The 27737-nt window shown below is 30.7% G+C and overlaps 1 protein-coding gene across 1 annotated transcript in view; it reads right to left on the bottom strand.

Moving 5' to 3' along the window:
• Positions 1-8900: 8900 nt before the first annotated feature.
• LOC143229749 (signal-induced proliferation-associated 1-like protein 2) overlaps positions 8901-27737 on the bottom strand; it is a 67215-nt gene continuing 48378 nt past the window's right edge. The window contains 13 exon segments of the mRNA XM_076462505.1: positions 8901-9077; positions 11646-11760; positions 12408-12556; positions 16653-16747; positions 17821-17955; positions 18774-18880; positions 19162-19319; positions 19658-19761; positions 22217-22315; positions 23235-23310; positions 24636-24824; positions 27547-27642; positions 27644-27705. Coding sequence (XP_076318620.1) covers positions 8916-9077; positions 11646-11760; positions 12408-12556; positions 16653-16747; positions 17821-17955; positions 18774-18880; positions 19162-19319; positions 19658-19761; positions 22217-22315; positions 23235-23310; positions 24636-24824; positions 27547-27642; positions 27644-27705 — 1547 coding nt within the window. The 3' untranslated portion in view covers positions 8901-8915.

Genomic DNA, 27737 nt, shown 5'->3' with positions numbered 1-27737 from the left:
CTAACTTTGTAAAGTTAATATATGTGTTTACATACTAATAATCTTTGTATGTCATTTGATGCCTTACAAAAGAAGAAGCCCTTTTTTTTAAACAACAGAGGGCTATTTTTATTAACTTAGTCTATTTAACACTAAAACAGTTGTTTAAGTAATTGATGATATAAATAACATCACAACCAGTACTATGCCTGTCATATCCCACTTAGCTTGGTGAGCCCTGGTATTGTGCCTAAGGCCTTGTCGTCACTGGTTATAGCAGATGTAAGGTGGTTGACATATTATTGCATTATTATTTACTTTCATTCGTACATTTTTATAATTGTCCTCATGGAATATTTTAGGGTTATCCCCACACTATATCTTGTAGTTCGAAACAACTGACCATGTAACTATGTAAAGAATTGAAATATTATAACTGCATCTCATCACAAGTATTTGTTTTAGATGTAGAATAACATTTTATCATGTAAGTAAACATGGGATGGTACTATTCCACTAATATCCCAGCAAGACACTATTTGTTCTTAAATACCCATCTTTGTTAACATCAATTATTTACACTTGATGATTCAAGTAATCTAGAGTAACATGATACTTAACAAAATTCTGTTTGCTTTTCTTTCAATAATTACTAAAAGCACATTGTCCAAAGACAGACTCATGTTTTTTTACAACTCTTAATTATCCATCATATAACTTAGCAGCTCTTGAAACCACTAAAGCCTATTATTTGAGAAGTAGTTGTAGAAACATTGAATTTATTGAAAAGGCAATATTAATTTTCAATTGTTACAAATACTTCTTAGATCTGTTAAAGAAAGTTGATTGCCTAGTACTTTCATTTTTACATTGAAAGCTGATAGTCATTAAACCAACCCAAATTCTAAAGGTTTGTACTATCAACTTTATTCTTAAAAGCTTACATTACCCGGCAAGATCTCAAAACACCAAATCTGGTTGTTTGCAAGAACATGGTTAAACCATTCCTCAAATTTATTCCATAAGCCAAGCTCTAAAAACTTGTATTATTAGGTTTGTTCTGTAGAACATGCATTATTAGACCAATACTTTATAAACTTTGTAAGACGTGTATCAACAACTCAATGTGTAGAAACATATCTTTCAAATTGCATTATCAGACCAATCTCTTGAGACTGTGTTTGATGGAATTTGTTTTTTAAATCTTGTGTTATTCAAAAACATTTCTAGAAACTAATTCACAAGTTTGTTTCCTAGAAAAATTTATTTATTAGACATTTATGAGAAATTATGTTAGCAGGACATTTTTTCTGTGTTACATTATTTAGAAATATTACTTCTATGAAACATTTCTCAAAGTCAGACTATGAAAATCTGTAATTTTTGGTAACTTGTGATAAATGATGAACAAATCCTTTTGTCTTCTAGGGATTGTACAAAAGTGGTAATAGTGTCTTTCCCTTTACACTAGCTGTTAAATAGTGGCCAGTTATAAGCAGAGAGGTTTGGTATTATTTCTAAACCACTGCCATGATGAGTCAACTGTACATGATATCAAAGCTTAAATAAGTTAGCTCCCTGCTTATTACAAGTGTGTATAGTTCCAGATTTTTTCCATGCTTCTGCCTTTAGGCTAGTTGTACAGTGTTTTGTATATTATAAAATTGATTTGTAAAATGTTCCAGTTTACCTGCTTCTGTTCTCAGTCATTGTCTGAAGAAGAACCAATCAAGTAAGTACTCTGAAGTGCTTGGTTTATTACAAGAAGTCTGCAACAGTTAAGTCTGTACCAGTACTACCTAAGAAAGCTGGATTTCTGTTTCGAGATCTAGGCATGTGATATGAAGGATTTGTCTTTGGCAGCTACTTGTATTGCTCATCATTCATGTTTTATATCCAAAATGTTGAATTGTATATATATTTTAGTCAGTAAAAATTATAAGAATGTTACTGTTCTTGTTTTTCAAATTCAGTGTTTTCAGGCTTTAAAAAAATCCATCACTGTTTGGTCTTGTGTATTGATTGATTTATTATTTAACAGGTTCATGGGCACAAAAAAAGCTAAAAGCTGCTTGCAGTAAGAAATAAGTTAATGATTTAGCCTGACCTTGTTATTAGAAGCATACCAACTGTTGAGCACTTCCAGTTGGCAATCACAGTACCATCTAGAAGTTGGTCTACAGTGAACCATGAATATGTTAAATAAGAAAAATACATCTCTGCTGTATTATAGCCAGTTTGTGTTCTGTTGTTGAAGTTACTTGCCATACCTATTGGCATTCTAAACTTTTATTGAATCATTTTTGTTCACTGAAATAAGAAATAAATTAAATACTCTTACAAGCCTGAGAGAAATGTTTGTTCTAAAGATTGCACACAACCCTCATACTTGAGATTCAAGCATACAACTACAGAATTTGATCGCTTAAAAGACAAATGTAATATCTGTTTAAGAAACTGAAATTGTTAATTTATTTTAAGAAAAACGTTTATTAATAAAGTTTATCAACATATTGCATGAGTTGGGAAATGCAACAGTATCTACTTGAATTCACCTACAGTTTTTTGTTACAATTATATATAGTATGTATATGAATTAAATAATGGAATTAGTTTTGTAATGACAGATTAAATTTTCTGTCATAACTAAAATATTAATTAAATTCTCTTGTTCAAAGTTATATAAAATGAAATTGATGTAATTTTTAGCTATTTTGCTGTCTATTTGTTTCACAGTAAGGTTACAATTTCAATGACAAAATTTTCATTTAAGAGATAGAATTTTTTTCTAACATCACATGGTAAATCTCGGGTAATTAGTGGGTAAAACTTTAACACAATAGAGCTATTAATCAAGTCTCTAAACCTAATTTTTTAGTTCATAACTTGTCTATGGTTCACATATGACTGTATATGCAGTCATATACAGTCATATGTTCAAGCACATTCCAGCTGGTGTGGTGGAATGATCCAGGATACCACTGAATGTGCAATAGTACTTTCACCTGTGAGCATGTTATAAAAGAGAGACATTTAACTCCTGTTATTTGTAAAGAATCCGACAAAACCTTGTGGTGGGAAGTGCTTTTGGCTTGATGCCTCTCTTAAGTCAATAGCTCAAAATTAGGAATGGCTGAACATGAACTCATAGGTGCTCTTCAGGTTGAAAATCTTAAATAAAATTTTTAAATAATAAAAAACACAAGCAATAATTCAAATTGCTTTAACTCTGTAAAAGAAATTATATATTCAAATTTAATACTTTTTGAAATATTTTTGTTGAAACATGGATCTTTTAATTCATTGTCATTCATTTATCTGCTGAAGATCTAGATTTTTAGTTAAAACCACTTTTATAGATGTTGCATATAATACTTTACTGGAATATTCTTGAATTTCAATTTCAGAAATATCTTTCCATAAGTAAGTTCAAATCCTTTGAAATTCAAGACCAATATGTTTCAACATAAAAGGTTTTAAAAATGTAGTTAGGCGTAATTTTCAATTCTAACTTTGTGTTTACACTTTAACTGTAGCTTGAGCCATACATTTTGTTCCATACTGTCGGGGGTTAAGTTAGGATTTTTGAAATAGGGGGAATTATTTTTGTGATCCACTTTGAAGTAGCAACAGACTTAGAGAACCTTGGACAGAATTTTTGGCACCATTTAACTTTTGAATTGGACATATATCTTTATATGTTAAGAAACTCCTGTGCCTGTATGTAAAACAGAAACCTTGCTGTTCAATTTCCATTGATAATTTTTTCATTTTTTCAATAATAGCTTGAAAAAAAAGACAATTTTATTTGAACCAAGTTTAACTCGTATATTTTGTTCTCTCATTGACATACTTAACACTTAATTTACCTAATTCTTACATACACTTTGCTATAAGAATCCAATAAAGATTGTTATGCAGACCTTACAACTTCAAATTAATGATGTTCTTCACTGTTTTGACAAAACCACAAACTCACTTGTTCACACATGACTATTTACTCATAACTTTACCACTAGCAGATAAATGGGTGATATTGCTGGTTTTTTGCTTTAAGTTACAAAATGATAAAGACAGTGATAAACTTGTAACATAAAGGTGATGAGCAAGTGAATTGTCACACCTTGATCAACAAAATTCAGATAATTATTTCCATTTAGGCTCAAAATCTATAAAAATGCATTATGATCATTTTACAGTCAGTAGTTCTCTATAGTTTGTGTGTTTATTTGGAAGTTAAGCACAACTACACAATGAGCTATCTGTGCTTGGCCCACCACCAGTGTTGAAACTCAGGGGGAGGGCATTATAATGTAACAGTTGATGCTACTCTTTTTGGGAAAGAGTCATCAAAACGTTGGCAGTGGGTGATGTTAACTAGCTGCTATCCCTCTAATATTTCACTTCCAAATTAGGCATGGTTAGTGCAAGTAGCTTTGCACAAGATTCAACGAATATTCTAATATTGTAATCTTTGTAAATCGTAATCATGGAAGAACACTTTTTAGGTCATGTGAACTTTACAGAGTATAAGAGAAAAAAACTACAGTTGAAATGAGGGTTAAGTCTTAAAATATGGCAATAACTGGAAGAAGAACTCTCTTACACTCGGAACATTTCACCTGTAACAGTGAGAGCATGTGTACCTTCTCATTCCATTCTCGGGACCATGATATTGATGGGAATCTAAGAAACAATCTCTGATTGTCATTTCCTTTGGCATGAAGCTTATGGTGGCAAAGAAAATTCAATATAACTCCAAGTCACTTATTAACAGGCCCTAGACAGTGGAAGATGCTGTTTTGAGTAACTCATGAACAAAGAGTGTGTGTTGGACAAAATTTGTTTCAACCCCATCAGGTAGAGCAAATTGTTAGTCAATCAGTAGCCTTCTAGACCAGAAAGGCACATTGGCAACATTTAAAGTCCATGTCCAACAGCAATGTGCAAACAATAACAAAAAGTTGTACAACAATCAACAATATCACAAGTTTTTGTTTGCCAGTTATCTCACAAGAGATTCAGCCCAAGAGGATAAAGTTCATTGAGATGCATGCATTTCTGGATATATAAAAGGAGAAGAGGGCTTCATGTGTACACTAACTCAGTTTCATAGTAGAAAAAAGGCAGTAGTAGATTTTTATCAGCACCACTACTTAACTGTGGGAGTTCTATAAAACCAGAAAATCCTCCAGAATTTAAACAGTTAACAGAAGAGGATTTTGGTCATTTTCTCAAGCATTTCAAGCACATTGTTCATTGGAATGAATAGACTTAGATGTAGGTAGTGTAACACTTAGAGAGTCCCATGCTTAATGCATTAGAACACTTGGACAATGGGCAGTTTGATAACTGAGAGAGTTCTCAATGAGCTGTATCAAAGGTTTGATCCTGTGGAGAACAGAGCAATCTATATTGCAAAGTTTAAACATCAAAGGCTACATCAGGAGATTGCATGGAAAGACATTCTCCAGAACATCTTCCACAAATCACTCAGTGATGAGTTCATTAAGGGGTTGTTCAGTAAACCCATGCTGAACCACATTAGTCTTAAATAACATTCTCTCAATGAAGCAGTTTCAGTAAAAATGCAGTTCGTAATGGCCACATAGATTCAAGTACTGTAAAAATTGAATGAATTATTGGCTTAGCTCCTAGAAAACCTCCAGGATTTCATGATCCCCAGACATAAGGAACATTTAAACCACCGGTTCCAAACTTGTAAGGCCTAGTGGTTAAGCTTCACTCACAATATGAAGGTTGCAGGATCAAATCTCCATCACCAAACATTCTTACCATTCCAACTTAGGAGGCATTATAGTGTGACTATTAATCCTATCATTCACTGGTAAAAGAGTGGCTCAATATTTGATGGTGGGTGGCACTCTGGTTTCATATGAGGCAATAAAATTCTTTTGATCAGACCCTTCTCTGAACTCTTTTTCAATGTTTCAATGTCTTTCCTATAAGAAGCCCAAGAATGAACACAGTATTTGAAATATAGCCTAACTTGTGACCTAGACAATGAAATTATAACATCGTTAATCTTGTTTTAAATATTTATTTAGACACAACCTAAAATTTTATTTGCCCTACCACTAGCAGCACACTTCTTGGGTGGCTTTAGGGACTGATCCACTATTACCACGATGATTTCTTTTTCATGACACTGTTAAGGTTATTCTAATCCAAATTATACTTGTAATTAAAATTATGATAGCCCACATGCATTATTTCACATTTATTGTAATTAAAACCCATTTGATATTTATATGCCCAACTAACTCACTGAATGATTTAAATCTTTTTGTAAATTAGCAGCATCCTCTTCACAGCTAGCAACACCCAATACCTTAATATAATCTGCAAATGTAAGTTATTTATTAATCATTCTTTCATCTATGTCATTAATGTAAATCAAAAAGAACAAAGGTCCCTCACTTGTGAAATTATTCCAGTTTTACTGAACTCTATTTGTAATAACCTTCTGCTTTCTTCCATTCAGCTATTCTTCTATCCAATTTGCTAACTTATCTTGCACAAGTGTTTTTTTTTTATTTAGATCAACAACTAAAAGGGTGTTGTGACTCTTACTTTCTGAGCTATCAAGCAGTATTTGGTTGTGATAATTGAAATCTATCTAATGTGTTGTAGCAAAATTTCATTGGAGCACCCATGAAGAACTTGATAGATACACAGTTTAAGTTGTAAGATAGGAACCTAAGAAAACTAAGATTTGGATTTAACTGTTAATAATTATTGGAAATTCTGATAAACCAACATGTTGAAGGGACCTTGTAATCTATGCTTTCTGAACAGCCATGTTAAGTTCTATGATAAATGATAGAGTACATTTGTACAGTATCAATGTACTGAACAAACTCTATATTCTGTGTAAACTGACATGACATTGTGTTGGGTTGCTATGCAAGATTATTCCCTAATGAAGATGTTACATACCAGTTTTTCTGGGGTACAGTTATGTGGCATTGTCAAATGCATTCTGAAAATCCAGATACACCACATCTTCATACATTCTTACCCTCATCTACATAAGCAGCAACCTTTTCAAAGATTGTCTAAAAGTATGTTAAGCAAAATTTTCCCTAAGTGAAACCATACTGACTATCCAATAAAGATCTAAATTTTATTAAATGACTTTGCAAAGCATCTTTACTGGGATTTTTCAAAAACGTTCCCACAACTGATGTAAGACTAATAGACCTATAACACTTATTATAATTTCCCTTCAAAAGAAAAATAATATTAGTCATCTTTCAATCTTCTGGCATCTGCCCATAATGTAAGGACTTACAAAAAAATAGTAGCAAGTGGCTCACACATCCAATCTTTAATCTCCTTCAAAACCCTTGGGGAAATTATCTGGCCCAGGAACCTTATCATGCTTTAAACTTCCCATTTTTTTCTTAACCAGCCCAGGATTAAGGCAGTCATTTTGTTTGATCTTGTTTCCATCTATTAGCTGTTCATGATGTGGATACTGTTTAAATCTTCATTATAAAAACTGAAGAAAGAACAAAATTTAATTAATAATCCAGCCATCTTATAATCATCAGCTTTGAGCCTTCCTTTATCATCCCTCAAGGGTCCTACCTTGACCTTAACATTTTGTTTACCCTTAATATACTGAATGAAATCTTTACTGTTAATCTTTACATTTCCAGCTAACATTTTTCATACAACCTTTCTGGTACCCCAATTTCCTGTTTGATCATCATTCTTGACCTTCTATATTATTATAAACCTGCTATTATACCAGTCAATTTGATTTTGTGATGTTTTTTTCTATAATTTTATTACTTTATGATATTTGAGCTTAACCTGGAATTTAATTGCAGCAACCCTATACAAGTAACAAGTTTATATTAAATATTTTAAAAAATTATTTTTTAAAATTTTCCAAACTTGAACATTATCCAAATAACATAGCTGTTCAATTCACAACAGACAATTCTTGTCACATCCATTCAAAAAATTTGCTCCTTTGAAATTTGTAACAAAAATATTATTTCTGATCCTCATTTACAACAAAACATTGCACCTAATGCAGCAATGCTGAGGAATGCAAATACCTAGACACCATTTAAGAGATGAGACAGTAATATGTCAGCAAATTTAGAGCTTGTTTAAAGAGGAACAAGCAAAATCATATACAAATACTTACAAGCATATCACATTCTTGTTTTATTTTTGGCTGGTTTGTCTGTATTTACCATATGTGTACAAAACACATTTTTTGAAAAAAAAAGGTAGAAAATAAGCAAAACAAAAATACATAACTAACATTTTTTTTTCTTACTTTCATTATTTAACATAACATTCTTTTTTACCCTGCTGAATCATTACAATGACCCTTGAAATTTCTGTATACTACTTGAAAATTCTAGTAACTATAAAAATATTTTAAGTGTATTAATGAGAAAAATATGGAAATATAAATATTATATACTGAAAATTAAGCAATGGGTACTGACAAGCATTTGGAACTATTAAAGATTTGATGGTACTGTTCTGTAAATAACAAATCAGTGTCCAAAATTACATGACAAATTTAGTAACAGTAATAAAAGAGGACATGAATTATGAGGATGAGCGATCAAACCGTTGGAACAATGATAACATCCTAAAGTACAATGCAATTCATAGTATAACATCTCTGGAACTCTGCACTTCTTAAATACAGAAACCACTTTTACTATTATTAGCCTAGGCACCAAACCACATGTTCATTTAAGTTGCAAGTCACTAAAGCTTCTGTGAATATTTAACAAATAAACAAAGTCATTAGTTTTGTATGTTTAGCATAGCAAATATGTAATAATAAAGTCTGATATGACATTTACATTCCACATTAAATTTTCTTTCCTTAATGTTCAAATTATAAACTATAATTTAAAGTATGTAAATCCTTTTATTCAGAATGGCATATATAGGCTCACCTCTACAAGTCGACTACCTTGTCTTAATCCAGCTTGCCAAGCAAATCCATAGCTCTCAACATCAGTCACAATTCCTTCGTACTGTACATGGAATCCTAACTGTCCAAGACTGTTTCGACGAAGAATCAGTTCCTGAGTCTGTGAGCAAAAAATGTTTTAATCATATCTTAATTTCAATACGAGGGAAGTACAAATAACATAGACATTATAAGAATCATCTTTCTACCATAACATGTAACCACTATCAATTCTACAACTTGAATACCTTGTCAGATTGTTGATTTAACAATTTGTGTACTTAAGAATGATTGCACCACTAACTAAAGCACTGTACCTGTTCTAAAAACAAATCTTCTTTACTGTTAGAGCTGTAATTTGTAATAAAATAGTTCTTATAATCTGCAAGTAAACTCCAAACAAAAATGTTTAACATTACCTAACACATCTACAGTTCAACATTTTTGTGCAAATATATTTAAATCCATAGAATCCAGAATCAGTATCAGGCATATTTTGATGTGCACACTTCAGATTCTAACAGAAATGTATTTCAGAATTATTACAATATACAGCCTTGTGCAAATTAATTGAAACAAAGCGGAAAATTACGATATTTTCAATTTTTTGCGTTTTATTTCTAAAAATCCAAAAATTACTCACAAATTAATAAATGATATAACTGTTTTTATTTTTAAGATCATTAACCTGCTTTGGCATCGAGTCCACAAGTTGGCTGCAATCTTTACTAATTTTTGGATCGCGGTACCACACCTCAATTATGGCCTCAATTAGCTTATCTTTCGTAGTACAGTCTTTTCCTCTTTTCACCAAAGTCTTTCTTCACAAATCGCCCAAAGATTTTCAATACGATTTAAGTCCGGAGAGTTTCCAGGCCAGTCCAGCATCTTTATTCTCGTTTTAGTCAAAAAATTCTTCACAAGTTTCGATGTGTTGCACGGAGCCAGATCTTGCTGAAAAATGCCAAATACAATCTGGATTTGGAAATCTCTTTTTCAATTCTGGAACAACTCTTCTCTGCAAACCTCGATGTACTATGGTCCTCGCACCATACCTTCTACAATATGTAAGCCTCCGACGCCACAGTAGCTGAAAAAAACCCCAAAACATCTTCAAGGGATGTTTTACGAACTGACTGATGTGAGATTTTCAAAGTTTCTCACCTGGAGATCTGCAAACATGCAGTCTTCTTTGACCCTGTATGAAGAAATGAGTCTCATCACTGAATAACACCTTCCTCTATTGTTCTTGCGTCCAGTTCTTGTATTTCAGACCCTATTGATACCGTTATTTCTTCACTGCATTGGTAAGAAATTGTTTTTTAACTGGTCTCCTTGCCCTTCTAATGCAATTTCAAATGACGTAATATTCCTCAAAATTTCGTCGTATATCCCAAAAATAGATCGACCATACTGCAAAACACAACTAATGACGCAGTCTGTGTGAAAAAAATGACTATTAAAGGAAATCAGCAGGTCCAGAGAGCCTACACCGGCCACCATGCTGGAAATATTGTAAAATGACCATTTGTTTCAATTAATTTGCACAACGGTGTATCTGTTTATCAATCCTTTGGTTTTGAAAACTGCCAAAATTGTGTGAAAGTATACACTATGCTTAAAGAACTGAAGAAGTAACATACAAACATGTTCATACTATATGATTTATGATGTTTACACTACTATGTCACTTTGAGATTAGTGCTAATTGCACTGCATGTTCACACTTTATCACCAGTAGCAGCAACTTCTGTATGTCTCCATTTTAGCAGAGGCAACACCATGTGTATTTCCCATTTTAGCATCAACAGCAGCAATATCTGTATGTTTACATTTTGGAAACAACAAAATCCATATTTTAGGTTTAGACTTCATAACCACAATCATCAACATCTGAATATTTCCACTTTAGCATAAGTAGCCACATTTTATATCTATATTTTAACAACAGAAGCAGCCATATTTGATCTGCATGTTTGCAACCACATTGTATGCCGACAGTTTGGGATTAGTACAAGTCCTATATAAAAGTCTTCATTTCAAGGGTAGTATAAGATGTTTCATTAACCATAGAAAAACTTACAGCTTTGTGGTTTATTCCTAAGTCTTCTAAACTTTCCATTAGATTCCACTGTTTTTTCTTGTTGGAGATTATATTTTTTCAAAAAAGTGACAAGCCTAATTACTTTTCAAGCCACCTTATTAACCATACTTTGATATAAATAATTAACAATCAGTTCTATCTAATGGCATTAAACTATTTTCATAGCCAAACTTCATCAGCAGTTGTTCACATCACATGTTGTGGAGACAACAGGGTGTACTAATACAATCAGTGAAAGACCACATGAGAGACAAAACAATAAATATTTTTTCTCAAGTGATGGTACTCTCCTAGCAAATATAAACTTCATGTCATGAGATATGCAGAAAATGTATTTTAAAAAATTGAAAACTTGTTTATAAGCAAGGCTCCTTGGAGCTAAGCAGAAATATTTTTCTTTTTGAATTAGACCAAGTAAACATTTCAAAATGTAATCACTTCTAATATGTTTTTGAGTTAAAAATTATTGAAATGTAAGAATTATTTATGTAAATTTGATATACATTCAACACCTGAACAGTACTCATCAATCATAATGTTAAACCATAAAATATCTTTATGCCAGAATATTTAAAAGTTACTTACCTCACATCCTTGGGTCACACAAGCCAGTCGACTCACTATCTCTTGAATTTCATCTACATCAGGGTCTTTGGTGCTTAAAACTAAACATTCACCTTGATGGTAAAAAATTTTCAAACTGGAAACAAAAAAATGTTAGTGCTTTTCACCACATACTAGACTTTAAATGGAGCATTACAAACGGCATACTTCAGAAGTTTTAAAATGACCTCAGTTTCTTCTTAAGTTGCATATACACTATATCTATTACATTATAACAATATTATTGCAAGTTCATAAAAATCTCTATACAAAATTTGAAGTAAACTACTTTTCATCTTTTTATAATCATAATACAAACTAACAGATAGTCACAATACACAAGCTTAGTTTGTTAAAATATGGTAGAAAATGTAACAGTTTGAAATTTTGTTAAATTTAATCATTGACTGCAATAATGAATGAAGACAAAACAAACTGAGTAAGATAAGATATCAACAAGCAGACCCAGAAGTGTTCAAGAGAAAGGTTTTAAACTATTTTTTTTTATAACAATCTTCTAATTTCTTTCAAATTATTTTTAAAGAAAAACAGTTTAATACATCTGTATTACTTACACTTAAGTAATATATATTACACTGAATGCATGCATGTATTTACTAGCACTGAACCGAGAAGCACGTAACATGTATGTTTCAAGTTTTTCATTAACATACTTGTCAATATATCTTATTTTAAAATAAAATCTAAAAATCAAAATGATACATGGTTAGTAGCTTTGTATACCTGCTAGTATGTGAAGACCAGCCAATCACAGAACTACATGGACATGTAAATATGACTTCTCTACTACTTTCTTCAATAAGAACTAACGTATCAATAGAAATGCCTAGAAGACAGTCCTCTATCATTCGAGATTGTCCGTGATCTTCAACCTATAAAAAATAAGAATGAAAACTTCAACTTACTATTACTTAAAACCAAACACATAAAACTGGAATGTTATAATACATTTTTTTATTGGAAAAATCAAAACAATGTGATGAAAATCACCATCAGATTTATCATGATATAGCATCACATCTATTGCCCGATAATTAATTTTTAAGTGTATTAAACTACAAGAAAAAAATAATAAACTATATTTGTAAATAATAGGTAGTAGGAACAGGCAATTATGTGAATTAATACAATCACTTTCAAATATTGATATCTGAAGTACAATAAAAATTTATATATAACAGAATACTTGGATATAAATTATTTCTGTCACAGTGTATTCAGAAAAAAAATCTAGGAAAAATTCTCTCCCATACAGCAATAAAGTTTTGATATACTCACAAGTAACTTTTTTTGTCAAACATTCTCACTGAATTATACGTGCCACAGGAACTCATATGCACAAGAGACAGTTTATAGAGCACAAAGTAGAGAAATTTTTACAAATGCTAACTGTGGAACATCTTTTACGAACGAATCAAACTAAAAAATATTAAAACAAAAAAGAACATTCCCTTTCACTGTTTTGTCTCTTACAAACTTACATGACCTCCAATTCTGTTATCATCCAACAGTCTGAATTTTTTTCAAGATTAGATTACTTGCATACACAGATGTGCTTATAAAAAAAATAAAACATCTGTATTTCTTATGAAATGTATTAAGAAAGAAAAGCTCTCATAATATTTACCTCACAACAGATAAACATCTAATTACTGCACCTTACTTTTCAGACATTTCTAATTATCATTATAAAAATATTGTTTAAAACACATTCATGCAATACTGTACTTTAGCAAAAGAAACACTATGTTAAATCTTATTTATAAACATAGACAATTAATACAACAAGTCAAGTGTTAAAAAGTGATGCAATTTAGTGCCCCACTTCAACATTTAACTTGGCTCATTATGAACAAAGAGTATTAGTACAAGTAAAGACAAATGTATTAATCATTCACATTAAAATGACTTAAAAGACATAATACCCTTATTATGATAATCACTAAACTGTTTATCAGTGTTGCTTCAAGCAACAACAGAAAAACTGCAGAAAGGAAGTGAAGCAATGTGTCAGGGCCAAATTGAAACTTTCACACATGGTTGCACAAACTTAATGAGATGGAACAACATGTGCTTTATGTTCTGGAGTGTAGAAAAACCTTGAGGAAATCTTCTATAATACCAGTCCTCACTCTGAACCTAATTACTTCTTCTGATTTGAAATTAAATATTTACAAGTAGACTGAAGGTTAGAAATCATTATAAAGATGTGGCCACAGGCTCCAGATAAATGAACTTTATTCATTCCAGTTTTTTAGCTTTAAGAATTAGGCCTCAAAAAAAAAGTTAAGGCAGAAGCACTAGGATCTGGAGTTTATGACTACATTAATGTGATATCCTATTTAAAAATATTATTTTGAAATTAAGTGAAAAAGATATGCATTCATCTGCAAGTATCTTCAGAGTCTACATTTTTCAGAATGAAATTTCAGCTACCATTTTCTGTATTGTCTTTTGGTTTACCAATATTTTATTATACCTATACCAAATTCCAGATCCAAAAAAACAAAGTATTATACATAATACAAGTTTTCAGGAAGAATGTACATTAGTTTACAGAGCTGAATTGGAATTCCTCTTAACAATAGGATGATTCTAAAGCACAACAATTATGCAACTAATAAAACAGAAGATTTCCTAAATCTGATATTTATGTGAGACAACTCAGTTGTGTAATAGTTTGTTACTTATATATACATATGTGGATATATACCCATGTATACAACTTGTTCACTTTTAAAATTATGTTCCATATTTGGGTTGTCCATTTTACACAAACACGCATGCACAATTTACAGCTTAAAGCAAAATACATCTTGTTCCTTAATTTATAATACAGGAATTATTCTTTCAAGCAGGTTACAACAATTTAACAAAGATCTTATCTTAAAGTAATAAGGTAAAATTATTTTTAAAGCCAAAACAAAACACATTAAAACTAAACAAAACATGCTGCATATTTTTAAAAAAGATTCTAGGTTACAAGCTACAATGTGGAATTATAAAATTTATCTTATGTTTTGGAGGTGACTATGGAAGTAGGACCCACATTGTGGTGGGGATACACTGTCTATCAGTCTTGCTCTCTAATTTGCTAGTCTTGCATAAGAAGATTAGAAATTAGGAGAGCGAGACGTGGGTGCTCAAGCCCACAACGTCCAACATCTGTATCACCCTTCACTGCCTGCAGACAGTTGTGGGAAAGTGACTGTCCTCCCAATTTCATATAATATAAACATCAAAAGATAAAAATAAAAAATAAGGAAATAAAATACTACCATCTGGGGGTAAGATTAAACTTACCTCTTGAAGTTAGCATTCCTGCCACAACTATGGTATAGGCACTAATTAACACAACATTGACCCATATCAGTATACTAAGTTTACTGTGACAGTCATGTTTTTGTATGTGGCTCAAGGTGTACATCTGTATAAAGTAGCACCAAGTTCTTAAGTTACCTCATTTTTAACTAAAAATAATTATTAGTAATTTTTAGTAAAATTTCTCTGATTTTTATTTCTGTGTATATATATAAACACAAGCATAATCTGATAGCAAGGTGTATGCTGGTTACAGTAAACGTGGATAGATAGATAGATAGTGATGTGGATATGCATGTGTATTCACAAACATGTTTGTGTAACTTGTAAAATAAACCTATCTTAGAATGCTACAGTTATTGACCATTTAATTTACTTTATGTTAATGTTTTTATTTCTTTGATCATTCTGTACTGACTGGAATAAGTAATAATGATTATATTCCTACACTGTGTTTTCAGTCAAATTATCAGTATTACTGTAGGTTCCAAATATCAAATCTTAAACTCACTAAACATCACAAACCTCTGACAACTTGAAGAACAGTTGGCTTGAATGAATATTTGAGAAAGGATACTTTGGAAAAAATTACTTAACAACATTGAATGGGTACTAGCAGTCTTTCCATTACACAAAAAAAAGATAGAAAAACATATGAACACTATAAATTTATAATTATATTAATTTTTTAATATCTGCAAAACAAATCTGATGGTGTGCAATAACAAAAACATTTACTAGGTAGACACATTATTCATATCAATTTGCTTAATACAGATATCACATTCAGAAATAATGTTTACCAGATAAAGAATGTAGAACAAATTGTACCTTTAAAAATTCCATAGCTTCTAACATTCTCATACATACAATTGTTGTTTCATTCCTAAACAATTAAAATTAACTTTGCAGGAACTACACCATCTTATCTACCCACAAGAACCACAAAAACTTGCCCCTGAAATGTAAATGTTATGAACATGTAGCAACACATCATGAAATTGTACCCTGCAGGCAGTTGTTAGGATTTATTTGTAGTTCTTAGCTGGAAATGTTACAAGATCTCACCTTGACCATAATGGTAAGGAATAAATTACAATAACTATTCATATATCAAGAGATGCTTTGAATGTACCAATACTGTGTGGGTTAAGGCTATTGTCTAAACAATGCCACAAAACTGCAATTAACATAACTGTAAATAATTCAGAAACTGCACCTTACAAATTCTTTTCAGACATAATATGTAATATTCACTGATACGTGCTTCAAGTCTCCCTCTAAATTTAACTGTCAAAAATGATTTTTAATATTAACCAGCATATAACATAATATTTCACTTTGAACATAGCTGTCAAGAATGTCTGTTACTTACCCATATATATATATATATACACACACACACACAGACCGTGAGAATGTGCTATAAACACATCTGTGTCAGGAATGATATCCAATACTCACCTGCACATGCCAGGATATTGCACCTTGAATGTAACTATCAGGAATGATATCCAATACTCACCTGCACATGCCAGGATATTGCACCTTGAATGTAACTATCAGGAATGATATCCAATACTCACCTGCACATGCCAGGATATTGCACCTTGAATGTAACTATCAGGAATGATATCCAATACTCACCTGCACATGCCAGGATATTGCACCTTGAATGTAACTATCAGGAATGAATCTTAATCGAATGCGCTCCTTCTTTTTTCCACCAAATGATAAGATAGCTGATAAGATAGAAATTAATTTCAAAGTTCTTTATCTTACAATAATAATGTTATCACATATTTTAATTAAATAATTAATTAACTATAGAGCAGTAGTTTTCAAACGTTAGTAACCTAAGAACCCATTTTAATTACAAAGCTTTTCATGGGCACCCAAACTTAACAATGCAGTTTTGTTTTGGAAAACAAAAAAAACGTATATGAAAAGCTGTATTCCAAAATTACATATTTTAATTCATAAAGTTTAATTTTATGAGAAGTACTTTTCATTCTGTAAAGTATTTTTTTAAAATAGGATTTTTTTTTTAAATAGGATGTAATTTTGGACATGTCTTGCATGCACCTGAAGTACCTTCACAGGCAAGTGTGGATATGTGGCTCAGTTTTGGAAGTGGTGTTATAGAGTACTGAAATACAATTCAATACTATCATAAGTAAACCCAGTATCACAATAAAGAAAAGTTATTATAACATTTTTTTTTGTTCATAACTACTAAATATAATGAAATTAATAACATAACACCAAATTCCTGCAATGCTACCTAATACAAGCTGGTTCTGCGTGCGTAACTTAGGTATTTCCAACTGTGCAATAAGAGGAAATACTTCTGTATTTATTATTTTTTTCAACTAGACTAGCATTTGTGGTTAAAGTTGAAATCTAGTATTAAAACAAAGAACTACATGCTACTATGAAATTACTTGAAAAAGGTAAAAGAAAAATTATTTCACTTACAGAATAAGGATCACAAATCAACTGAAATTATAGCAAAAAAACACACCTGTTTGGTGTTTCAGTTCAGACAAAAATCTGATTTTAGGTGAAACTCAACAACAAAATATTCATTACTATAAAAGAAAGTGAGGATTAAATAGCAAAGTTAAAAATTTTAACATAAATATACGTGCAACTGGAGTTGGAGCATAGAATTTGTTAGAAAGAATGAAACTGGAGTTATGATAATAGTATTACAAATACAACAAAACTTTATTTGATAAACAAAAGAGAAAAACTTAGTTTTAGCTTATTTTTAGTGCATTTCTAAATATGAAACAATATGTATAACACTTACAAAATTTTGGTCCTGAATCAATAGTTGTGGTTGTAATATAATTAGTTGCTAAGTCTTTCAGGTATTCATGCCTTGTTCTTTGTGCCATTGTGGCAAACTTTTCTGACCGGTGGGCAGCATTTTCAGCATTTATCACTGACAAAATAATACAAAATGTTTATACCACAAAAAGCCAAAAACATAATAAACAAGAAACTTGGTAGGTCAGTTTAAATTCTGTAAAAAACAAAATATTAGTTACTCCACAAATACAATACTAAATAACAAAACAATCAATAGAGACCTCCATTGTAAACAAGATAGATATCTAAATTTAACAAAATACCTTATTAGGTTCCAACAGATAACATTTGTCCACATCGTCTTAAACAGTTATATCTTAACTTAGCATATCCTTTGGTTTTCCGAGAATAAAATCTACGTATTTTTCACTTAAAAATGGCTTATTAATTGAGTTTCTAATTCATTTATAAATTTCAACTATTTTTTTTAATCTTTTACATTTTCTAAGAAACAAGAGATAATAATACAAATACATTTTAAAAGGAGTACAATATTAACATGTTGGGTCTCTCACAACCCACCAATGGGTTGTGACAGTCTTCTAGTAAGACCCACAAGACCAAACAGAGAGTTGTGCTCTATTTTATTTTTAAAAGGCCACTCATTAGCTGGGACACAACAGCTACATATACACACTTTCTAAAAAAAGTAATTCTAAAATGACTAGTGGCACCCCATAAAGTATCATCAAAATAGGCTTGGAAGTCAATGTGTTAAAATAATTGCACTATAAAAGTTTTAAGAACAGGGATCAGCCTTACAAAGAATACATGTTTTACTGTTCTCAAGATACCATCTTCAGCAATGTGGTATTAATTCATTTAAAATATAATAATGTATATTTTTAAATATGTCTTGTAACAACAAGGGTAAGTGAGGTAAAATGTTACCTTTTGCAAGTAAGAAATCAGCAAATGCTTTTGACTTAGGATATGTTCCTCCTTCTGGTATGGGAGGTCCAAAAACAGGAACATCTTTAGAACGACTGACAGCCACACTTGAGAACAGCAGAAAGTGTTGATCATTAGTGACATTTAAAATTTGAAAGAAGATAGAGATATTTATATAGTACAAGTGGCTTCACCATTTAATGATGATGAAATCACTACTTTTCCATGTTTTAATAGTCATTTTAAATTAATAACAAGTCCAAATACTATACAAAAGTTAGCTCTACACAAAAACAAAAAACGTTTTCTAAGAGTACACAAGAATACCACTATCATGCCTAAAACCAGTCAACTTTGCTACAGTTTCATTATTATAGTAAGTTCTTACCTGTAACGTGCGTTTTCAGTACATGGATTTATTGCCCGAACTACAATGAAGACATGTTGAAAGTGGGAACGTATGTTCTTTGGTGTAAAATGCAAGGCAGCAGGTTCTTGGAAAACAATAGTCACAATATCGTTCCCAATGTGTCTTTTTCGTAATAACTGCAGAATATCTTTTTTGTTAAAACTTTTGTTTTACGTATCATGTTTCAAACAAAAATATTTTTGCACATCATTAAAGAAACCAGTTTTCAAACTAAAGGCAACTTTTTGTTTTATAATTTTTAACATGATTTAATGAGAATTTTGGGTAAGAAAAAACCAAAACTTTCTTACATATTTTATTAAAATATACACACAGATTTTAAAAAGACTAAAATGGAAGTCTTGTGATTAATAACACTAGATCATACACTTATAGTATGAAATGACTCAAAAATTAAGCTAGTAATTATATTTAAACAGCAGGTTTACAATGATAAAACTATGTGTTTACCCACCTGTTGTCTGTTATTTGGAGTATAAGGTAACATTGTTGACACATGAAACATTATTTCACAATCTTCCAGTCTTGAGTACACAGAATAGAGACCTGTAGTGTCCACTGTTGTAAGAGTATTCAAGACATATCAATATGTTATTTATTATTATCATCAGGAAATAATTCTATAACAAACAAAAGTTTATTTTGTTTACTATTCCTTCACAACTTTTTGGAATGTTTCTACTTATTATTACAGAAAGTGAAACTAGTTTACAGGCCTATAGTCCTTAGCTTTGCATCTTCGAAAAGGTCAAATCCCATATTACTTTTGTAAAACATGTTTCACTTCTAAACAAAAAAAATTATAGATTAGTTTTTCTACAGCAAAATGACATACTTTTATTCATAAAGTGAAATAATTATCCAATAATAAAGTTACTAGGAAAAGACATATATAAGGGTCTAAATACAAATTAATACGACAGGAAAAATGTGAAAATGCTTATCAAAATTATGTTTACGAGACTATGTCAGAGAAAATCTGAAGTTTAGAGTCTGCTTTAGAATAAAAATGCTTACTGCAAAAACCAAGAATAGGAAAGATAAAGAAAAAAAAACAATGTTCATTTATTAAACTTTGAAAATTGGAATAACACTTATTAATAAAAATACTAATGAAACTTAAAATTCTGACTATATGATGTAGGTAAAAAGAGAGGATCAGAAATGGAGATAGCAAATGTAAAATATTGAGCTTGAGGATACGTTTAACGACTGACTTACATTTCACAAAAGAAAACTAAAAACACTTGGTTTTTTAAAGAGATAAAAATAATGAAGTTAGATTACTGAAACCTAGAAAACCAATATTAAAGATAGAAAATGCACATGACAAACAAGATAAAAAAAGATCTTCCTGCCGTAAAGTACTAACCAAATGTATAGCAATTGCCTCATGTGTAAATACTTAAGAATTTAACTGACACTTATTTACAATACAGGTTAAAGAAACAACACACAAAAGATGGATTCAATTATGTGACTTCTTCTGTTAGTATATCAGATGATTTTACCATATGAGAAACAGTTTAAGGACATAAATGAATTATAACTGTGGGACAAAAATAAAAACTACAAGTAAAAATTCACGTAATTAAAGTATAACAGAAACTTTGTTTGATGTCTAGTAAAAGGATATTCACACTAGCCATCCTTAATACTAAACTTGCAGATTAGATAAAGAGCAGCTAGTCAACAGCACTCAGTGCCAACTCTTGAGCTACTCTAGTCCAACAAAATAGTGGAACCTGACCATCACTTTTATTGTCTATTAATAACCCCAAAGTGTAAAGCAGTAATAATATGCAAACCATGGGCCCTCAGATTCATGACCTGGCATAACAGGCTCTAGACTAAAGAAAATAATTAATAACATTTATTGCAAATTAATGAGAGACTGACTTCGACTTGACTTGTTTAAGCAACTAAAGTTTTGAAATTGTTTGAATGCATTTTCCCTTTCTTTCTACTTACATTTAATTTTCTAATATTTATTAAAAAGTTTAATCAATAAACACCATTTTCACAATACCTGAGAAAGAACACTGAAAATTACATGTTTACAGATTGGAAGTTCACCTTAATGTTTACTTAACATCAACAAGAAAATAATATTGTTTTAGGGACAATAGACTGTTTTATTTGATATGCCATGAGTAAATATTGGCAAGTCAACTACAGTAGCAGAATTAAGCTACTTCCTCAGATTTATATTACAAACAAGAAATTGAAGCATTTTAAATAGTTCTATTTTGGACACTTAATATAAAATTATTACTTAATCAAAACAACAGAACTATGATGGATGTTTTATGTCCAAGTAATATTAAACATGAAATTAAAAAACTCAGTTACTGTAAAGAAGAGATTTAGGCTTTATCTTTGCACAAAGTAAGAGCTAATAATGGTTCACAGACAATAACATGTACATATTTAAACATCAGTGTTTTATCTGACAAGTAAACAATGAGTGTCAAAGCAAACAAGAAATAAAACAGTTAATGTCACATCATAATAAAAGGAACTAACAGACTGCACAAAACTAAGATCATATGGACAAGTCTAACCTCCTGTTCCATTTACTTTTGAATTATGAATAATCTCACAATTGATAATTTAAATAATTAATTCAATATATTCACAATTCAATTAATGAAGCTTTTCTACTGAATTCAACTACATATGTATATGTATGTAAAAAAACAAAAAGGTCAAGAGAACATGCCATCCTATTACAATAAAAGAATGAAAAGGAAACAAAGAAATGATGTTGGGATGACATATGAAGGCTAGTACTAAAATGTTTAAACTTCACAATTAATTAAAATAAAACTACATTAACAAAATTATGTTGTCAATTCTTCTAGCATCGTTAATAAATTACAAATGTAAGAAAGATACATTTCTTTAGTTTTTTCCTACAAAAATATCTGAACACAATGTTATAAAAACACCTAGCAGTAAAATCAATGTTCACAAAAAATATTCTAATGTGGTAAAAATCACTGAAATATACTTTTATTATCCAGTCCTGCTCGATACTTTTCAAAGCCTTTTAACCTTACACGCTGACCAATCAGATCCAGGAATTCTTCCAGTGCTGGTCCAGAAAGTTCTGGGAAAAAAAATCAATTAATAGTAAATTTTCACAATCATCCTTATGAATATATAATACACCTAAGATGAATCCAGTTATCATTGTAATAATACTGTTATTTATCAGTGACACACAATGTGTTTTAAGAATCTGAAAATGCAATTCACATAATGTACTTCCTGAAGGATTAAAAAAGCTAAAGAAGGAACCAAGTATACTCATGCTTACTTAAAGTTTTCATGGATTTATTACTTTAGTATATTTGCTATTTGTATTAAAAAAAACAGGGAGACCCAGAGTTTCTAAAAACTAACAAAGCATCAGTCTCATTACACATTATATAAAAACACCAAAAAAAAAGCACAGAGTTTCTTCACTGGAGTTAAGAAATACATTTTTATAATAAAACAATATGTTAAAATGCACTATTAACAAAACACAACCAATGTACTAGTCACAGTTAGAAAAATTGTTGCAAGTGGCCTCATTTAATGCTTTGATTAGATAAAGATGCTATCCAGATAAATTGCCAGGATATTAAAAAGAAATGCATTTAGATATGAAACCTTATCATTTTTTCCATAAAAATTGGAGAAAAAAATACAATTTAATGTACAATACCCATTATCTATGGCTGAACCAAACAGTAACTGATACTATAAACAAGCTTGCCTTACATTGTACATTTTGGAATTTGTGTTCAAATGAAAATATTTTAAATTAATAAAGAAACTACTAGAATAAATATTCTAAGTTTGAATCACTCAAACATAAGTAAGAAAAACAGTGAATTACATAAAAAATATTTTGTTTTTTACAAACCACCTGTTTCTAACATTCCTAGAGTTTTTAGAGAATTACTCTCTCTTACAAGTAGAATCCAAAACTGAAGTATCTTTACTAACACTAGAAAGAAAACTATGACTGTAAATTCTACCATTATTGTACATGTCCTCTTCTGTAGATTGTCCAGCTTTACAGTACATCACTCCAACTTTATACCTATTGGTTACCTAAGTTAAAACATCAAATGATTATTACATGTAAATTACAACTTTAACCTAGATAAGGTAACCAAAACTCCAACAAAAACCTATCACTACAAATAAATATCAAGAGAAATGTTACTTAAGATGTCTACTACTTAACATAGCTGAAAATATTTCATTAAAAACATTTCTAGAGAAATTTGAATATTTATTTTTATAGCTTCAACACGGCAAATTTGTGAAATACAATTTAATGGTAGTCTAAGAAGTGTATTGGTCAGTGGAGACCAATCTAAAGGAATAAGTGCTAATATACACAAGAGAATAACAAATGAAAATCCTTACATGTGTAGTGAATGGCAACAAGAAACTACAAATTTTTGATTTCTGTTTATTGTTAACCAGCACAGTAAAAATGACTTAGCAGCTCATTGCTAATCATGGTTTTCACTGGTAGCTAGATTTGGACAATTACTGGTATTTACTAATCAATTAACTGACAACCCCATTAACCAATTGTATTTGATTAACTGTGTTCCTCAAACCATGGCACATACAAGCATAAAACAAAAAAATATTTGGTGATGGAGTGCTACCAGGCAGTTGTCTACCCTCTAGTCAGCAGTTAAAAATTAAGGGCAGTGACAAACAGCCTTAGTAATTTTGCCACAACAAAGAGTTAATTAGGTAACAACTTGAATCAAACTCAAAGCCCCTGATTTACAAAACATGAACAATCTTGATATAAACAAATATAACAGCAATATATGTATTACTTTTATAGTTGGAATGTTTGGGAATCGTAACTTAATTAGATGATCATTTTCATAACAGTTAACTGAAAACTATTACAAAAAATCAATTAATCAAAATCATGTTTAATTATTTAATCATAATTTTGATTAACTGATTAGATCTCCCATTCAAACTTAGCTATTTATTAAATACGACCTAAGAAGACACATCATGCTTGCAGTGCAATGACAAAATTAATGGATTAAAACCACCACACAAACCAGGCAAAACAAACAAAACTCCACATTTACACAGCCTGTACTGAACACATAAAAAACCAATTTGTTGCATGTTACCTGTAATCTATTTGGTTCAAAACTATATATTACATATTTCACCAGATGGTTATGTAAACAAGAAATGAAAAACATTTAACTAAGATCTGAAAACTTCATAACATGAAATATTTTCTTTTTCATTGTTGTAAAAGAATAATTTTTCACATATGAATATAAATATTAAAAAAAAAAAAAATGGTTCTTATGAGAGCATGAAAACCAAATAATATTTACCACAAACTAAATTTTGATTTTAAGAAAAGGTTTTCAACTCACTCCTTGCTCATCCAACTTCATGAGTAGTTCTTCAGTCTGTTGTCCTGGTACAGCAAGCCTCAAACAAGACACCTGTAACTCAGGAGCAACATATTCTAACACTTCTCGGGCAAAAGACCCTTTAACTGGGTTGGACCGCCCAAGAGAAGGAATGGCTTCTTCTAATACAGTTCCTCGTAACACCACCAACTACGTGCATGTATTAATTTAAAAAGTTGATTCAGTAATACTGTTCAAAGCATAAGTTACAGTAAATGAAATTCAATGACATTTTAAAAACACTCAAATACTCTTCTAATTGTACACATTTTAACTGAACTAAAATGCAAGTTAACTTAGAAAACTTCTACAAAAAAAAAAAAAAAAGGTAATGAAAGGATTTAGAAATATCCTTATTCATAAAAAGAAGTAATATTATGTTTAAAATGAATTATTAACTTAATTACTTATGAACTTCAATCATATTGAGTAGTGTCACATAAAAGAAACTGAAAAAAAAGTTTCAGGTTATTTCAGTTATCCAAATAATCAATATACCAGCATTATGGTTTATTGATATTTTAAGATTAATTCAACATTGTTCAGCTTAATTAAATTCACAATACATGAAAATAATTAATTAATCAAAATTAGCATTTCTAATTACTACTATTTTCAATTACTCCTATCCAAATCTCGTAGGAGAATCATTGATTAGCTGAATGTCATTAATAAATGAAATCAATGATCAATTTATTAGCAAATTCCACTAATCATCCACATTTTTCCCCTGATTAAAAATGTACTTTGCACTTCACAAAGTTACCTTTTCAGTATAATAATACAACAGTATCAGGATTTACTAAAAACAGGTACTTGTTTCACTTTATAAATACATTTGAATTATGTAAAGATGATGGTTACAGTTTTACTTTATTACTTCAAAATAAAACCTTTATTAAATGGTCTTAACCTATTTGAAAAAATAATTCATATCTTGCAAATTAAGGAGCCAGATGTACTTCTCTTTAAGTTATAAACAGTGCATGTATGCTTGTTAATAACAAGCAATCCAAGTATGAAACAGCATTTTAAAAATGAACTCTAAGTTATATACATATGTATATGTAAATAGCAAACTATTACACTAATGAGTTGTCTTACTCAAACTTCGAAATCATGTTTCGAAGGAACAATAATCCTGGGTAAATAGCAGTAGCCCACACAAGAGTTCTTATTCAAAGTGATACTTGCATAATTGTTTTAACATCATATTACTAAGAGAAATCCCAGTCCAGGTCTGTAATAGCATATGGAGCTTATTTCTTTTTTTTTCCTGATAACTTGCATTGCATATAGTGTATTCAGTTGTTGTTTTTGTTTTTAAATCATAGGTATAACAAAATAACAGTAAATTAAAAGGCAAAAGTATGGAAAAAATGGCACCTGAAATTCCATTCTGAAAAATGTTGGCTGACAAGTTTGTTTGTTTTTGTTAACCTCTAAAAAAGTCTCAAGTCAAGGAATAAAGAGATGTTTAAGAATGATAGTCAGGACAGATGTCCTAATAAGAATGTATCTGAAGTCAAGAAAAACAATATTACAGTTCTCAGGTCAAAATAAAAAATTATTTTAATGAACTAACTGGCATTTGTGAAAAAATATCAAAAAGGTGTTCCCTACAGTAAAGAATGACTGACGGGAAGGGTGAATATACCCTCAAAGGTTCATAACAATAAATATGTGGAATCATTTCCCAAAAAACTATTCTTGACCTCAAGTATTGATTTACTATTCTAAGACTTTGTTGCTTATAGTTTTGTGTTTATTTAAATTCATTTATTTGTGCAAATCTATGTAAAGCCTACCTGCACTAGCCATTCCAAATTGTGAACTAAGAGACTAGAAAGGAGACAATTTTTCCAAGAACATCCACCACTCTGACTGAATAACAGTATTTGACCCTTAGAACGTACCTTCAGTTCCAAAGTGCTGAGACTTTTTTGTTGTTGGCTTTTTATCTAGTGATAAAATGCAAACAATAGACCTCCACATACTGCAGTTTACCTAACATTCATGGGAATTATCTTCCTCAATTTTCACTAAAATTTGTTTTGCAGGTTTTAAACTTTTGCATGTAAATGAAATTGGAAGCATATCAATGTTCCATTACACAAATTTAGAAAAATATGATTTGGGACATTCCATTTTTCTAAGCAACATTTTTCATATAATAAACCTATGCAATCACACTGTGCAACTGAACTAACATGTTAATAATCAACCTATTCAAACAGGTGTGAACATGATACCAGGGGGACAACTAGATAGAGAAGAGAATAGCTCTACTCACAGTGAACAAGTTGAAGAGATATTACAACTGCAGTTGATGTACACTGGCAAAACAAACAGATACCATCTAAAGACTGACTTTCCCAGTCATATACCATGCACACCAAGACACTCTGGTCAACTGATGAAACTATACTGAGATACATTGACAAGGTAATCATCCCCTACTTCAATGGTGCTCACAAACCCTGAAATTACTGTCAATACAGAAGTTCCTAGCCATTGTTTGTGGTTTTAAAGCTCACCAGGGCAAAAATCTGCAAGCCAAACTATGCCAAAACAACATTTACATAGTGTTATGCTTCATGAACGTGATAACTAATAAATAATATTTACAGGTGTAATGCGTGCAGCGTATATTTGGGTTTTATTTATCACTCAAAGACTTTTTATGTCACCAGAATTATCATTCACAGAAATGTATATCCTGCCAAAACAGCAAAAGTTCACTCCACATGAATAATAAGTAGTTTATAGTACTCACATTCTAGTGCAGTAACCCCTTGCCCATTTTCAGCCCCATTTTGTATTTAACTGTAATAAATTGAAAGCATAGCTAGGTAATGTGCTTCTCACTCACCTCACTTGTCCTCACAATCAACCTGTATTGGTACATTGCCTGTGAAGATGAGCTACTGCCTGACCCATAAGCCAGCCCCGTGTCTTCAATTCTCTCTCTTTTTTAAGCTAATTGCAACTGGTCCCAAAGTTTCATCTACACCTATCCAATTCTGATGATCTGAAAAATAGAAATCCCAGAGTTTCATTAGG

Source organism: Tachypleus tridentatus, chromosome 10 (genome assembly GCF_004210375.1).
Source record: "Tachypleus tridentatus isolate NWPU-2018 chromosome 10, ASM421037v1, whole genome shotgun sequence".
Classification (NCBI taxonomy): Eukaryota; Metazoa; Arthropoda; class Merostomata; order Xiphosura; family Limulidae; genus Tachypleus; species Tachypleus tridentatus.
Note: the sequence above shows the minus strand (reverse complement) of the source record. Positions and strands in the feature narration are given on the sequence as shown.